The sequence below is a fragment of the Pteropus alecto genome, unplaced genomic scaffold (genome assembly GCF_000325575.1).
Source record: "Pteropus alecto unplaced genomic scaffold, ASM32557v1 scaffold700, whole genome shotgun sequence".
NCBI lineage: Eukaryota > Metazoa > Chordata > Mammalia > Chiroptera > Pteropodidae > Pteropus > Pteropus alecto.
This window is the reverse complement of record NW_006429611.1, coordinates 608,035-623,034: the sequence shown is the minus strand read 5'-3', so window position 1 is coordinate 623,034 and position 15,000 is coordinate 608,035. Positions and strand designations below refer to the sequence as shown.

The window sequence follows — 15,000 nt, the reverse complement described above, 5'->3', positions numbered from 1 at the left end:
ACGCAAGTGGGATTTTCATGTGATTTTCAACTTTTTCTGTCTGGCTTATTTCGCTTAGCATGAATATCTCGAGGTCCATCCATGTTGTCACAAATGGCAGTATTTCATCTCTTCTTATGGCTGAGTCATATTCCATTGTATACACGAACCATAGCTGCTTTACCCAGTCGTCTATCGTAGGACAGTTCGGTTGCTTCCATGCCCTGGCCACGGTGAATAATGCTGCTATGAACATCAGTGTGCAAATATCTTCTTGGATATGGGTTTTCAAATCTTTGGGGTAAATACCCAGTAGAGGGATTGCTCAATTCTCAGTTTTTCGAGGAAGGAGGGCACATTTTTTTAAAACCCATTATTGTGATAGACTCACTGCATTTGTCAAGCCCAGACCATTCACGCGTCGGGGCTGCTAGGCGGGGGTGAGGTGGTGGGTTTGCCTGTAGCTTTGTGCCGGGCGCAGCGGTGATACCGAGCAGGTGGTGGCTGCTGTCGGGTTGGCACGCGGCCCGATGGCCGTGGAGAGCAGGAGCCACGGGGCCGCGTAGCGATGCGCGAAGCGTGCTCTAGACCCGGCTGTCATCCGGGAGGAAGGAAGCCTGTGACAACCGGGGGGACTGGCAGGGCTGGGAGTGGCTGGGCCCGGGGGAGTGAGCAGTTCGTGGGACGAGGGAGGGCGCAGGAAGAGGAGGCTGTGCCCTGCGGGCTGGCACTGAGCGTGGCACACGCTCTGCCCCAACGGGCACGTGGTAGGGACGGGTGGTGCGAACGACCCAAGCAGCAGCGTCTGGGGGGTCACGGAAGGAAGAGGGGCGCGCCACGGGGCAGGAGAGGTCCCAGTGGGGAGCGGCTGGTGACTCGTGGGACCGGGTGAGCCACCACGGTGAGCAGCACGGCCATGACAGTGGGCGCTGCCGTCAGGCTGGCGCAGGGAGCGCAGGATGGAGCGAAACCTCACGGGGAGTGGACGATCTCGTCACTGTGTTAATTTGCAGTGACTTTTGTTTTTAAGATCACGAACAACATCGACCCAGTGGGAAGAATCCAGATGCGCACCAGGAGAACGCTGAGGGGGCACCTGGCCAAGATCTACGCCATGCACTGGGGCACGGACTCCAGGTGTGTGGCACGAGCAGGTCGCAGCGCGTGTCTGGGCGGATGGGACACAGTCATCCCTTCACCGCCCCGGCCAGTGCCCACGGAGCTCTGAGCCCCCGGCCCGCCTCGTTCTCCCAGCTGCACAGTGCGCGCCTGTGGGCCCCGCCCCCCGTGCTGGGCCTCGGCTTCCCAGCCTGTCCCTCCTGGCTGCCTGGCTGGCCCTGCGGTGCCGCGGCGCAGGGCTCCTAAAGCCTGCCCTGTGCCGTGCCCCCATGCCAGGAGGATGAGCGCGCTGAGCCTTAGAACAGCGACCGCGCGTCCCAGGGGCCTAGCGTGGGTCTGCTGCTCTTTTCTTCACGCCTCAGCTGCGCCTCCACCCTCTCCCCCCGGCCTCTGCCTCTCCCTTTTATCCACCGGCTCAGGCATGGGCTCGTCGCTTCGGCTTTAAATTCTGCCTCCTGTTCGGCCCTCTGCCCTCCGGTGGCTCGGCTTGTGTCCGTGGTGCACTGGGTCCTCCCCTGCCTTCCCTGTCCCCGCCCCTTTCCCCGTAACCTGCAGCGTTGCCAGGTGCAACCTGCTCGAGCGTTGCCAGGTGCAACCTGCTCGAGCCTTCGCCTTCTTTCAGACGCTGCCGCAGAGTCCATCTCGTCTGCGCTTTCTGCCCAAGTAACGAAATGACAGCTGTGCAACTTTGTGACTCTAACGTGGTCTTTCAAGCACCTAACACAGGATTCTTCCGATGCTTTCTCTGGGTAGCAGTGTTTTCATGCTTGTCAGGAATTTCCAGATTGGTTTTCTCTGTTCATGAAATTGTCTGCCTTAGACTGTGAACAGCTGCAGAAGAAAAGATTGTACCTTTGGTCTGCTGTGCGTGGTGTCCCGTGCAGTTTCAGATGCAGATGAGCTTAGGTCATTTTAACGAGGGCAGTCGTCAGGAAGAATGGAAAAGGGAATAGAAGAAAAGGCTCTTCTTACTCCATCTTAGAGTTGCTATCAAAAGTAGATCTGATCAGACAGTATCTCACCTCCAGGGCTTTTCCTCCATTTGTGGGAGCATCTGTCCTGATCAGACAGTACATTTGCTGGACGGCGCTGTAGCCAGGCTGTGCTCAGAGCCCGGTACTCGGAGCCTGGTACTCAGGAACCCAGTACTCAGAGCAGTACTCGGAGGCTGGTGCTGGGAACCCGGTACTCAGAAGCCCAGCACTCAGGAGCCCGGTAATCGGAACCCGGTTCTCAGAACCCGGTACGTGGAGCAGTATTCGGAGCCCGGTACTTGGAGAAGTACGCGGAGGCTAGTAGTTGTCTTGGCTCCATGAGCCGTGTGTGCGCCCACAGCAGCCAGGCTCCAGGGGGCTCTGGAAGGCTTCTCACCTGTGACCCTTCACCTGTGCCCGGGAGGGTGACTGGGAGCTACAGGCCAAGCCCCAGCGGGTGAGGCGAGGGCTTCAGGCCGCCAGGCGGGGACTGTGTCTCCCTGGCTTTCCGATCACCAGGTACAAGGCCTCCTGTCCCACCCGGTAGAAAGCCCTGGGTTGCAGGGAAGAACGGCAGGACGGGGCGCGAGGAAGCAGCACAGACTTGGGGTTGCTGTCCCCTAAATAAGAGGTGGTGTGGGGGCCCCGCGGGAGCCAGTGGATGGCGTGCTGGTCTCGCTCTCTTCCTTGGGCAAGGTAGGGGCTCTGTGTCACAGCCTCAAACGGAGTACAAACGCTGTCAAGGAGGGCCTCTGCCATCCAGAGCCTCCAGCGACTGTTCGTTCTAGAAGCTAAAGTAGTCTTAAATTTCGGTGTGTTTTGCTTAACGTTGTCTTCACGTTTCCAGCCTTCGTAAACAGAGGTCAGTGTGCAGAAGTTTTTCCGTGAGTCGAGGCTGCAGGTGATGATGGCGGTGGGGGTGCACGGTCATTCGTGGGCACTCAGACTGCCACGCGGGCCGGCAGTTTGCCCCTCAGAAGCGCAGGGGAGGCCCGCACGGAGCTTCGTGTCCACGCGTTTATGACGTTTGTTAGCACGTCACAGCGCACTGAGCTGTACTCATTTCCGCTCTCCATAACTTTCGAGAGTCTTTTCTGGCCCCACGAGTTGTTAAACTTTTCTTTTTTTCAAGCCCGCTGAAGTCTTGTGATGGTTGAACCCAGGGGGCTCGAGCCCCATCCTCTGAGAACGGGAGGGCCTGAGGCGTTGGGGGTGGGCCTCATTCATCCTCTGTGTGCTGGAGCCCTTGCTCGTTCCTGGCTGCTCCAGCCTTGCGTCTGGGTGTCTGCGTGGGGTACCTGATTGGTGCTCAGCCAGAGCGCCACAAGGCAAGACCCCGGCCCTGTCCCACTGGGGATTAGAGGGTGTCTCCTCTCACCTTCTGGAGGGTCAGGGGCAGCTTAACGGCTCCCTAACTAGCCCCTGGGCGAGTCAGCAGATCCTAAGCTCTCTGAGCAGGAGACCGCTGTGAAGGTGACCTCCCAAGGGTGCGCTGGTCAGGTGGCCCCGTAGCCTGGACGAGCCTGTGCTGGGAGGGCCAGACAGAGGTGGGCAGCAGAGTGAGCCTTGCCCCCGTAAGCGGGGATGTTTTTAGGGGCCTGACCTGTGCGTGACCACTCAGATGCAGGGGTTCGCTTGAAGGAATTCCATCTGAAAAATGATGAATTGGTGCCTGTGCTTAGTTTAGTTCTGCGACAGGCTTCGTAACAGGGCTGAGATCGTTTGTTAGCCAGACTCAGCGTTGATTCCTTGTGAAGAAAGTTCATGCTCGGTGCGTCGGAATATATATTCTGATGAAAAGTGTGCAGGCTGTGAGGGTGACTTGAGTTTACTTCCAGGTTGTGATCTGTTTAAGAAGCCAAATATGGTCGTGGCTAAAATGGTTAAATCCTGTGTTTTGATGACATCTTTAGAAGTGAAAAGCTTTCTGTCGTTACTTGCCAGTGCTGATGCACATGTGCGTAGACTTGTGAGGCGAGCCCCCTCCGTTCCCCAAGAACAGCGCTTTTCGTCGACGAGCTCCCCAGGCTGTCTCAGGGGCTGTGCCTGCAGAACTTACTGTCCCGTGAACTTGCTCTGCCCGTCAGTCATGCTCTCCTGGTGCAGTCTCCTGTCTTAATTCCGCAAACGCAGTCAGCACCTTCTCAGCACGCAGATCCCAAACGTAGCAGTTGCCCAAAGCAAGAAAATCGTTAGGAAAACACCTGAGGGCAGTCGCTGGTCTCTCCCACGGGACCAGGCACAGGCCCGCTGCAGTCGGCCGTCACCTCGCAGAGCAGGTGGAGTGCGAGTGCTGTCGCAGAGCTCCCAGGAGGCCTGGACTCCACTGTCACCTCAACCTAGGAAAGTTTCATGCATCGTTTTGTTTGTTTTGTTGAGAAATGGCTCATAAGTTTGGAATATCTGGAAGTTTATTCTCTATCTAGGCTTTTCATGTTTCAGAATAGAAATAGAGCATTTCCTATCGTAATTTGCTCTTGAAAGACCAGTGTACCTCGAATTTCGTTTATGATGAGCAGAAACCAAACAAGCGATTAGAAGTCACGTGTCTTAGCTTTGGTGCTCCTTCCCGCGCGTGAAGCCGAGTGCTCTTGAATCTGAGCTGTCGTTTGGGGTTGTATTTTCTTTCATGCTGTCAAAGTCGATCTAACCATTAGAACTTTTTTCTTGCTTGTAAATAAGTGTGCTTTGTGCCAAGCAAATGTAACATTGAAGCCCACATCAGAAGTCACAGAGGTCGAGTTCTCGGTTGCCGCGTGTTTGCGATTCTGTGTTGCTGTGGCGCTGACAGGTTTGCGTTCGTCCTTCCCCTCCAGGCTTCTCGTCAGTGCCTCCCAGGATGGCAAACTCATCATCTGGGACAGCTACACCACAAACAAGGTAGGGACTGTGAAATCCCTTCCACTTTCTGTAAAACTTGTCACAGGATGTGGGGGGAGGTCACAGGGAGTTTGTTTTGGTGTAAAGTTTTTAGGTTGGCCAAGAGCCGAGTCACGTGGCCAGCATGTGGTACTAGTCTCCCTTGAGGGACCAGGCACAGTCACGCTGTAGTTGGTCATTTCTTTACAAAGCAGGTGGGTGGCAGTGACTCCATAGTGTCCTAGGACACCTGGATTCCAGTTTTAGCTCAGTCTGGGGAACTTTTTCACATTTTCTTTAAAAATGCGGACATGCAGCTCTTCATTTAGCTATTACTTTTTACAAGAGATCATCTGAGAAGTAGTATGCTTTGAAGTATAAATTAAGTTCTTTTAGAAATTTAATCCAAGCTTGTATCACATTGAATGAAAAAGTACTATCATTGGTTCAAATGTGTTTAAAAGATCAAATTCAGTTGTATTTTACCGGAAGATACTTAATCTATATAAAATATGGCAGTATTTATACCAAGTCTGTCTAGAACTCAGGGAGGGATGTGGTAGGATTAATTACAGTAATGTCTAGTTTGGTCACTTCGTTAAAAATATTTTGTTTTGTGAATGAGTGTATAGCCATTTTGACAGGCCAATGACGTGGTTTCTTCTTTTTTTTTAAGATTAACTGAATTTATTGCTAGCAGATACTCCTTAAAGTATTAAAGGAATCTGCTTTCCTTTTAATAAGTAATTTTGACTAGGAGGCTGTACTACCATTATTTAAGAGTTTATCTGATAGTAAGTTATGACTTTAATAAAACTTAGACTAAATTGCTACGTAGCATTGGATTTCTGATTAAATCTGAATGGTCACACATACAGTTATTTTCAAAATAATTTCGGTAGTTAACGTTTTTGAATGTGAGTGCGTTTGCATTGCCTGTGTTCTGTCCTTTAGGTCCACGCCATCCCTCTGCGTTCCTCGTGGGTCATGACCTGTGCTTATGCCCCGTCTGGGAACTACGTGGCCTGCGGTGGCCTGGACAACATTTGCTCCATTTACAATCTGAAAACTCGAGAAGGGAATGTCCGCGTGAGTCGGGAGCTGGCCGGACACACAGGTACACGTGCTCGCCAGTGACCTCCCCGCTGCGTCAGCTGTTTGCCCGGTGCGCGTTCTGTGCTGGGACACTCGCCTCTTCTCGATAATTATTCAGTGAGATTGGTTGCAATAATGGCCAGAAATATGCTGCAAATGAAATCAAAGGCAGGCCTCGAAATGCCTTTGCCTATAAGAAACCTTTGGCTTTAAGTCACTGTAGCATCCCTGTCAGAGACTCCCGGGTCCATGGGTCCCTCCCCAGTAGCTGGTTTGTGCCCCCGTGACACCATCCAGCCCGTCCGCCCCCTCTAGACCCTCCTCCGTCCTGAGCACCTTTGCACGAGGGTTGCCTTGTCTCCCCATGCACGTGTGTAAACGCGCGTACGTGTCTGTCCACGCGTGTCCACGTGTCATCCACGTGCATCCTTCACAACTCCCGGCACGAGCACCCTCTGGCAGAGGAAACTATTAATAGAGTCCCGAGGGCCCCGGCAGCTCTGTCAGATGGCACATGAGCATCCTGTCTGGCGTGCCCGTGCGGGTGCAGAAATGGAAGGCAGCGTGTTTCTGAGAGAGGAGGGCCCGTGCTAATGTGTCATGAGAGCATGTCACGTGCTCTCTCAACGTTTTAAAATGGTCCGAGGCTTGTTTTTAGTGGAGCAGTCCATCACGACGGCCGCACGTGGGCGTCTGGAAAGCACGCCTGCTCCGCCGTCAGCGGGCAGGGCAGACTTTGGACACAGGCTCGGGTGTTCCGCATCTCGCCTCCACGAACTGCTGAGAAGGGCGTTAAACTCTCTGGCGCGGGGTCTCCCCGTCTTTCCCTGTGACTCAGCTTCGCTTTGTGCGCTTCGAGCTTCGTTAGCGGAAGCGCGTGCGATTATCATCACCCCCCCCACACACACACACGCAGCTGCCCATCTTGCCGTGATGACACGTGCTCTCCGTCGTGGCTCCTGCACCCGGCATGTTTCCTCCCGTCCATTCTCGTTCAGCGTTGCCTCTACCTGTACAGGATCCCTCTCGACAGCACGGGGCTGTCGCTTTCAGCTGGCTCCGACGACGCGGCCTTCCACTTAGTGCTGAGGTCACTTCTGTTTCCTGCGACGCTGATCCAGTTGCATTTAGCTCTGCTGCTTCCCTGCTTGCCGTCCTTTCCTGCCTTTTTTTCCGGTTACTCGATTTTTAGAATTTTACTTTACTTCATCTGTTGGCTTTTTTGGTTACCCTTTTCCATCATTTTTTAGGGGCTTATCTAGGAATTATGGTGTACATTTGTGATTTTTCATGGTCCACTCAGCATTCATATTGTATCAAGTCACAAAATGCAAAGACCTTGCAGCCTCAAGGCCCATTTTCTGCCCTTCCACGTTCATCATGGTTTTCAAAGGCGTCGCACCTAGAAGTGTTCCACGTCCCTACAACGACATCGTTGTTTTTTCCTTTAAATGTTCTTGGCCATTTGAAGAAATTTAAAGTCTTTTCCATTCACTCAGGTGTTTCCTGTTTCTCGTGCTCGTCGTTCCTTTGTAAAAGTGGAGTTTCTTCTGGTCCCTACGCGCCCGACGCGCTTGCTTCGGCTTCCCCGATTGTGCAGGGTGTGCGCGGTGCGTTCTCTCCAGTCCATTTAACTGAAAATGTTTGTTTTCCTTCCTCCTTCAAGAATGTTTTAGTGGACACCGAATTCTGAGTTGTGTTTTTTCTTAGCACCTTGAGCATTTCGGAGGCTGTTTCAGCGGCTTGACTGTGGCGCGCCCCGGTGTGCTTTCCTTTGCATTCCTGGGCTTTAACGTTCTGCTCTGTGAAGTTTCGTCTTTCACTAAGTTTGGGAAATGTGAGGCCGTGACTCCAGTGCACTTGCTGTCCCACGGTCTCCTCGCCCCCATTCTCGAGCAGGTGTGTGCATGTTGTCCCTTTGGTTGCTGTGGCTCTGTTCCTTTTTCTTCAATTTCCCGCTGCTTCAGATTTGGTCATTTCAGATGTGTCCTCAGGTTCATGTGCCTGCTGTCACCTCCGGTATCCTATTAAGACAACTCCGAAGACTGTTTGTCAGATGTTCTATTTTTACGTGGAATTTATTTACTTTTTAAAAAAGCAGTTCTTATTTTCCTGTTGAGATGTCCTTTTCATGTATCACGAGCACATCTGGTGTCCTTGCACGTAGTTACAGGAGCCTCGTCTGCCAGTTCTATCAGCCCATCCTCTTGAGGGTTGGTCCTGGTGGCTCTTGCTCTAGAGTATGGGTGACATTTTCCTATTTCTTAGTACATCTGCTCATTGGGAACCACATCCTGGACAGTGTGGCTGTTGTGCCGTAGAGACGGGGTCCTGTCGTCCCCGGAAACACCCAGGTTCACTCGTCAGGTGGCAGCAGAGCCCCGTCCCGCCTCTGCTCATGCTCTGGGCCACGTGGGGCCTGCGTTCCGCCTGTGGTCCAGGTGCGAGCCCACCATGTGGCAGGCAGGGCGTGACGCAGGGCCTCCTCTCGCGGCTTCCTCTCACTTTCTGGGTGCGGTTGCCCAGATCTCTGTCCACTGGCTATTCAAGAGTTTACCTCGGAGGGGCAGGACTGCGGTTGCTGCAGAGCGGGGCCGTGAAAACCTGCAGACAAGGGGCACGGCCATGCGCCGTAGAAACCAGCTTGCCAGGCCTTCTCCCTCTGGGCCTGGGCTCCCTCTGAGGAGTCTGCTTCTGCTCCCGGTACCTTTAGGTACTTGTTTCTGTTCCTGTCAGCTTGCAGAGCCGTTCCTGGGGTGGGGGGCTCCCCCGTGGACCGGAGCTGCGTCCCGGGCCAGAGGCTGGCTAGGCGACCGCATGGTCCTTGTGAGTGGTTCCGATGAGTCCGCTTCTATACCGCGTGTTCTCAGCGTTTACCCGTCTAGTTTATAATGGGATTCAGTGTGGCAACTTCCATTTTCAGTTAAGGCTTTTGGGTTTTATAACATCCTGTTTGTTGAGACAAAACAAAACTAGTTATTAGAGGGAATATTTTAGAAATTTTGTTTCCTTTATAGATCATGGAGTTTTAGTTCTTGGGAGTTGAGCGTTATTTTTTAAACACTTTGCCCTTTAACAGTGTTTGCAACTTTCTTCAGATAGGGTGCATAATTTTCAGCTTCAAATCAATAAACGTTAAAATTTGATAAACTTAAAATGGCCTCCCTTTAGTCGGGGATCGAGGCGGGAACGGTCATTGGTTCAGGAGATGGCCTTTCAGCGTCTGCCGGGTGAGTTCGGTGCTCGTGGCTGACGACGTCTCGTTCCAGCCCGAGCGTTAAGGTCAGAACACCGTCAAGCCAAGCGTGGGGCGTTTTCTTATAGAATCTGAGAAGCTCGTCTCAGCAGATTCAGCGCTCGTCTCAGCAGAATAAACTGCGTTTTCTCCGAGTGGTTTGTCCGTACAATGAGAGGCTGGATGTTTTCATGCGTGACGGCACAGTGGGGCGGGCCCAGTGCCCGTCGGTCCTTTGTCTCTGGCGGGCGCCAGCACACTTGGGGACAGGACGGAAGGCGTCTTGTGTAAATCTGCTCTGGGAGTTGCAGCCAGGCTGCTCTCTGGCCCCCTGTCCTTTGACAGTTGGTTAAATGTGACATGTGACTCAGGCTGTTAGTGGTCACGGTCTGGGAAGCTCAGCCACCACCTGTCACTTTCTGGTCTCTCGGCTGCCTGACCCTGGCCAGGCGTTGGGGTGCGATGCCATCCTGAGGCGCGGGCTCGCCTGGGGCTCCCCGAACCTCCTTTCCCCCTTGCAGCTTTGCAGCCCCAGCAGAGAAAGTTCTTCCAGGGTCACCGTGAATCTGGGTCATGCCTGCGACTGGCCACAGTGGGCTCCCCACCCATCCCAGCCAGCCACTCGGTTCCGAGGGTCCAGATCGGGATCTTAGCGGCTTCTCAGGCCCCGTGACCTGGCCGTGGGATCTGACCTGGCTGCATGGCGTCATGCTTCTGTGCACACTGGTCCTCGTGGCTCTGCCCTCCCTGGGTCACATACAGGAGGGAGTGTGTCAGCCTGGCCATGCGCCCTGTCAGGAGGGCCCGCTTCAGTCCTCAGGGCACCTCAGTTGATGGCACACAACCTCCTCACGGTCCTTACCCAGGTACCTGCTGTCTGCCCTGTCTTACCTCAAGCCACCTCCTCTCCGGACTGTCTCATTCCTGCGCCAGGCTGTCTGTCCCCAGTGCACCCTACCACTGCCACCCATTGTGCTGTGAGGCACGCAGTGACACGTTTGTGCTTCGCGCCGCCAGGCTTCGTCAGGGTCTGTTTTCCCTGCCCTTCCGCAGGCCCCGGAAAGGCAGCAGCCCGGCTGGGCCAGCCGCGCTGCGGCGCAGTCGCCTGCTCCTGGGGAGGGGGCGGCCTCCACCCAAGGTGACATCTCTCACGCGCTCATGCCCTGGGAACAGGTTCATTCCTCAGTAACAAAGGTGGTCGCCGCCGCCGGCCGTTGACAGTTCCGTGAGCGCACAGCAGCGCTCTCCCCCAGTGGTTCTCTGCAGTTGTCCCCCGTCCCCCCGGGCCGACTGGGGCCCTGAGAGGACGCACAGGCCCTCCCCTGCCGGCCAGTCTCCCCGCCGAGCACGGAGCTGGCGACTCTGCTCTCAGAGGCCACCTTGCCCCCTGACGGCCCCGCGGGGACGCACAGGCCGTACAGCCCGGTGTCCGTGCGTCCGGGGCTCCTGTCGGCTCTGTCGAACGTAGCTCAAAACTGGCTCGTTAAGCTAGTGAAAAAGTTGGTTTCCACAGCATCCTTCGAGGAGAAAAAACTGTTTTGTAAAAGATATATACCTGCTTACTGTTTTTCATCTCAGTGTTCGAATTACAGAAGGGACCCAGAAATGAGTTACGAGCTCGTGAGCCAGCAGCGCCAACCGTGTGGAATGACGTGTTTGTGGGTGTTCCGGGAGCTCACGCTGCGGGAAGTCAGTGACCGCTGCGGGCCGCCCTCCCCGACGCTCCCGCTCTCTGGGGACGAGCACGGTCGGAGCTGTCAGTCGTCCCCTCGGACCCCGAGGGGTGAGGGCCCCGAGGCCGTGCCCCAGACTGCTGCCTGCTCCTCCCCACGGGAACGTGTCTGCGAGTCTTGGCACTCGCGACTCCCCTATGAACGTGTCGTCTGCAGCCGTCCCAGCTCCTACCAGCCGGCAGCATGTTCCTGCCCAGCTCTGAGGCCCTAGAGAGTCCAGACTGTGTCGCAGAGCGCAAGGGCCTGGTTTGGGGCTCCACGTGGCTGGACCTCAACCTGTGTGAGGCCGGGCAGAGGCGAGCTCCGAGGTCGTGTTTCTCCGTGCAGTGGCCCTGGACGTGCCCTGCCCGGCCTTGCGTGAGGATGTCCTCTCCTGCCGTCGCTGTGCTCACACGGCCGGCAGCCGAGTGCCAAGGGGTGGAGCGAGGCTCAGCGGGGCGAGGCTGGGCTCCCGGGGCTGGTTCCTGACGGGCACTGGGAAGCTGACGTGAGCAAGGATGAGTGTGCCCGGAGGTCACCGCTGTTCTTGGAGAGGGGCCCGCCAACGGTGTGGAGGGCGGGGGTGTAGAATGAGGGCTTGTCACCAGCCCCGTGCTTCAGCGCAGGCTGCTCCTCTTCTGGCCGGACAGTGGTTGGATGCGGTCCCCAGTGTCCCTGTGGCGTGACATGGCCTCTAGGAAGTGCATGACCACGCGCTCTTTTCTAGCAGCTGGTGGCGTGAAAGCGTCACTTCGTGTTTCCTGTGGGAGCCGGTGCAGTAACGCTGCTGGATGCATGCTCGGTCTTCGCGGTGTCCTTAGACTCTCCACAGCAGAGCCCTTCCGTGCGTTTCCTCTTTGGGTCCGCTCCAGTTTTTATTACACTGACTCACACAGTGTCACGACGGCTGCGGTGTGGACTGGCAGGACGGTCGCGGGGCACGGCAGGTGCCTGGCCGGTGCCACTGCCCCGGAGGAGCTGAGGTCAAGCAGTCCCAGGCACAGGCCCTCCGGGAGACAGCCTGTGGCACTCTGAGAGGGTCTCAGGTCACCTACACCAGAGCAGAGGGAAGCAGAGATCCTGGGCAGCACAGTTAATTGAGTAGTGCAGCGGTCCCCGACTTTTGTGGCAGCAGGGACCGGCGCGCCTATGCGAATCCAGTGCCTGATGGTCTGAGGCGGAGCTGAGGCGGTGATGCCGGCGCTGGGGAGCGGCTGCAGATGCGGACGAAGCTTCGCTCCCCTGCTTGCCGCTCACCTCCTAGTCCAGTACCGTTCCGCGGCCCGGGGTTGGGGACCCCTGAGGAGCACAAAATTGCTCGTCTGTGTTTCGCCTTTCCTGGTTCCAGAAGCTGGTCGAGGCTGGGCATCTCCACACACTGTGTCCTCGCCTCAGCGCTATGGCTCTGCCTGGTCTCCCCTGGACCCCAGTGACACAGTGATTTCCACACGGCGGGAAACAGACCCGACCCTGCTTGGCACCCCAGTCCTGCTGTGGCGGTAGCCGTGGCTGCCTGGAGAGCACGGCCTCCGCAGCCCAGCCTCCCCCACGCTCCCCAGCCCCTGGCGCCTCCTCCCTCCCTCTGGCATTTGCGCTCCGGAGAGCGAGAGTGGCCCTTTGTTCCTGGCTGCGTTCCGGGCGCCGGTGACTTCCTGTGGCATGGGCAGCTGCGCGCTCACGAGCGGTGGGGCAGGGGATGAGGGCGGAGCAAGACTGCCTCCTGTCTGGCCCAGCCCGGCGGGGCGACAGGCGTGTATGTGTCTTCACCCCGCTCGCTGGTTTTCTATGTGAGACCATGGAATCGCGGGCGTGCAGACTGGGGCCATCATTTGGCTCTGTTTTCCAGGTTACCTGTCCTGCTGCCGCTTCCTGGACGACAATCAGATTGTCACCAGCTCTGGAGACACCACCTGGTGAGTACCTGAGCCCCCCACACACACACACCCCTTTCTCACACCCGCAGCCCCTGGCAGCTAGGAGACAAGATCGCTGGTGTTAGCTTGGGATGGCCCCAGGACTGGCAGCCAGGCAGCAGTGAGTGACTGTGAGCTGAGTTCGTTAGCTCTGTAGATTCTGAAGCTCGGTTTCATCTTGAACAACTGCGAACAGATTCCTAGCTGTTGAAACTGCGGTTGTGTGAGGCGGGCCTTCCTCCGTCCGGACGTCACGGGCTCGGGCCATGGCTGTGGCCTTTGGGGGCAGTGGAAGTGCCATCTCATCGCAGGTGCTGAGCACAGCATAAAAGTAGCAGGAGTCACGATTTCAAACGGCTTCTACCAAGTTTTGCGGTTTTGGAGTTTCCGCTGGAACGCGCCCGCGGCTGTTCCGCGTGTGGTGCCGGCGCGTTCCGCCGAGACGTCCCCGTGGTCGCCTTCAAGCTCCCTGTTAGAGTCACGGGCTTTCCTTCTCCTGGGGCACAGACGCCCAGTCCCACGGGGTGTGGGGGTGCCCTGCACCGGTCCCGACCCCCTTACCCAGCTCGCCCTGCTCTCCACGGTGTCCTTTTGTGTAAATGTCTCGGTTTACGAAGGATTGAGACTGGACGGTGAATTTGGGGCAAGAATTTATTAGAAGTTTTTTTTTAAGCCTTTTCCTTTATGGGCAGCTTTCTGTCAGAGTCCCGTCTTGCTTCCTTTCTGTAGTCCCTCAGGCCCCTGAGCGGAGGCCCCGTGCACCTGCAGTGAAACAGTCTGACAGGGTTTGCGTTGCTGGAAGGAGCCAGGTTGCCTGAGGCGGGAAGGAAAGGAGCATTTTCAGGTGTTGCTTTCTGTGGGTTTGAGGCACAGGACGGCACATGCCGTCGGAGGCTCACCCGTGACTCCCCTCAAGTAGCCACTCGAGCAAACTACCACGGCCCCAGGGCCCGCTCCCCTCCGCTTTGCTCCCCGCCCTGGGTTACCTGACATTGTCCCCACATCCTAGCCTGTAGGAGCCTGAGGGCACGGAGCTGGCAGCAGCAGACAGAATATGTTCTCTGCCCCAGCTGCGGTGCTAGCGATGCAGTTACCCTAGCAGCCCCTTGAGAGCCCACACGGAGCACAGGTGTGGCACAGCCTCCGGAGGTCCCTGCTGTAAAGGGACACCAGCCTCTTTGTTGGCATTTGAGTTGACAGCTACTCAAGCCTGCGACCTTATGCTCGCCTGCGTTTTTATTAGTTTGCTTTGTTTCCCTTCCAAAGTCATGTTATGAATTTAGATTCGTTTTAAGCAAAAGGGGCTTACTGTGATCCTGGGTGGTTTGAAGGACACTGTCACTGGTCGTCTAAGAAAGTGAGGTGACTCTGCTTGTCCTGTCTCTCCTTCCAGTGCTCTGTGGGACATCGAGACCGGCCAGCAGACGACCACATTTACCGGGCATACCGGGGATGTTATGAGCCTCTCGCTCGCTCCTGACACCAGGCTGTTTGTCTCTGGTGCTTGCGATGCTTCAGCCAAACTCTGGGATGTGCGAGAAGGGGTGTGCCGGCAGACCTTCACCGGCCACGAGTCCGACATCAACGCCATCTGCGTGAGTGGGGGCTAAGGCGCAGGTTGGGGTAGTTTTTGTAAACCGCAGAATATGTCACTTAGTTTAAAAACGTTCTCAGGGTTAGACTTCCTGTTTTTTATGCACACCTAACATACAAAAAGATACGTGCAGAAGACAGAGGTGCTGTGATGTCTTCAGGAAGCCAGCTAATCAGCACTGACCGCGCATCTAGCCAATGTGGGCATTGTTTCTGTCACGTGCGGGGCCTGCCCGCTGTCCTTGGGTACCAGGCAGGGGACAGACGATGCAGAAACTCACCCTGTTGGAGTAGCCTCTGGGCGGTGGGGGCTTTGCTTCTTCGCATCGCCTGGACTTGTGGGCCTGGCCTTGAGGGCAGATGTGCAGGGACACGTTTGTTGGTTGGGGGTCCCTTCACCACCCTCCACCGCCCGTGAAGAAGCACAAGCCCATCGGTGGTGACCATAGCCTGCACTCTTCCCTTGAGAGAAGTTAGTAATGTGAAACCTACTGTTCGCTGCCACCACATCTGAGGGCATT

General features: G+C 56.0%; 1 protein-coding gene across 1 annotated transcript in view; it reads left to right on the top strand.

Annotated features, from left to right (window-relative positions):
• GNB1 (G protein subunit beta 1) overlaps window positions 1-15,000 on the top strand; it is a 65,377-nt gene that overhangs the window by 47,860 nt on the left and 2,517 nt on the right. The window contains exons 5-9 of the mRNA XM_006903910.3: window positions 1,010-1,116; window positions 4,889-4,952; window positions 5,886-6,048; window positions 12,820-12,886; window positions 14,280-14,481. Coding sequence (XP_006903972.1) covers window positions 1,010-1,116; window positions 4,889-4,952; window positions 5,886-6,048; window positions 12,820-12,886; window positions 14,280-14,481 — 603 coding nt within the window. The remainder of the gene's footprint in view (window positions 1-1,009; window positions 1,117-4,888; window positions 4,953-5,885; window positions 6,049-12,819; window positions 12,887-14,279; window positions 14,482-15,000) is intronic.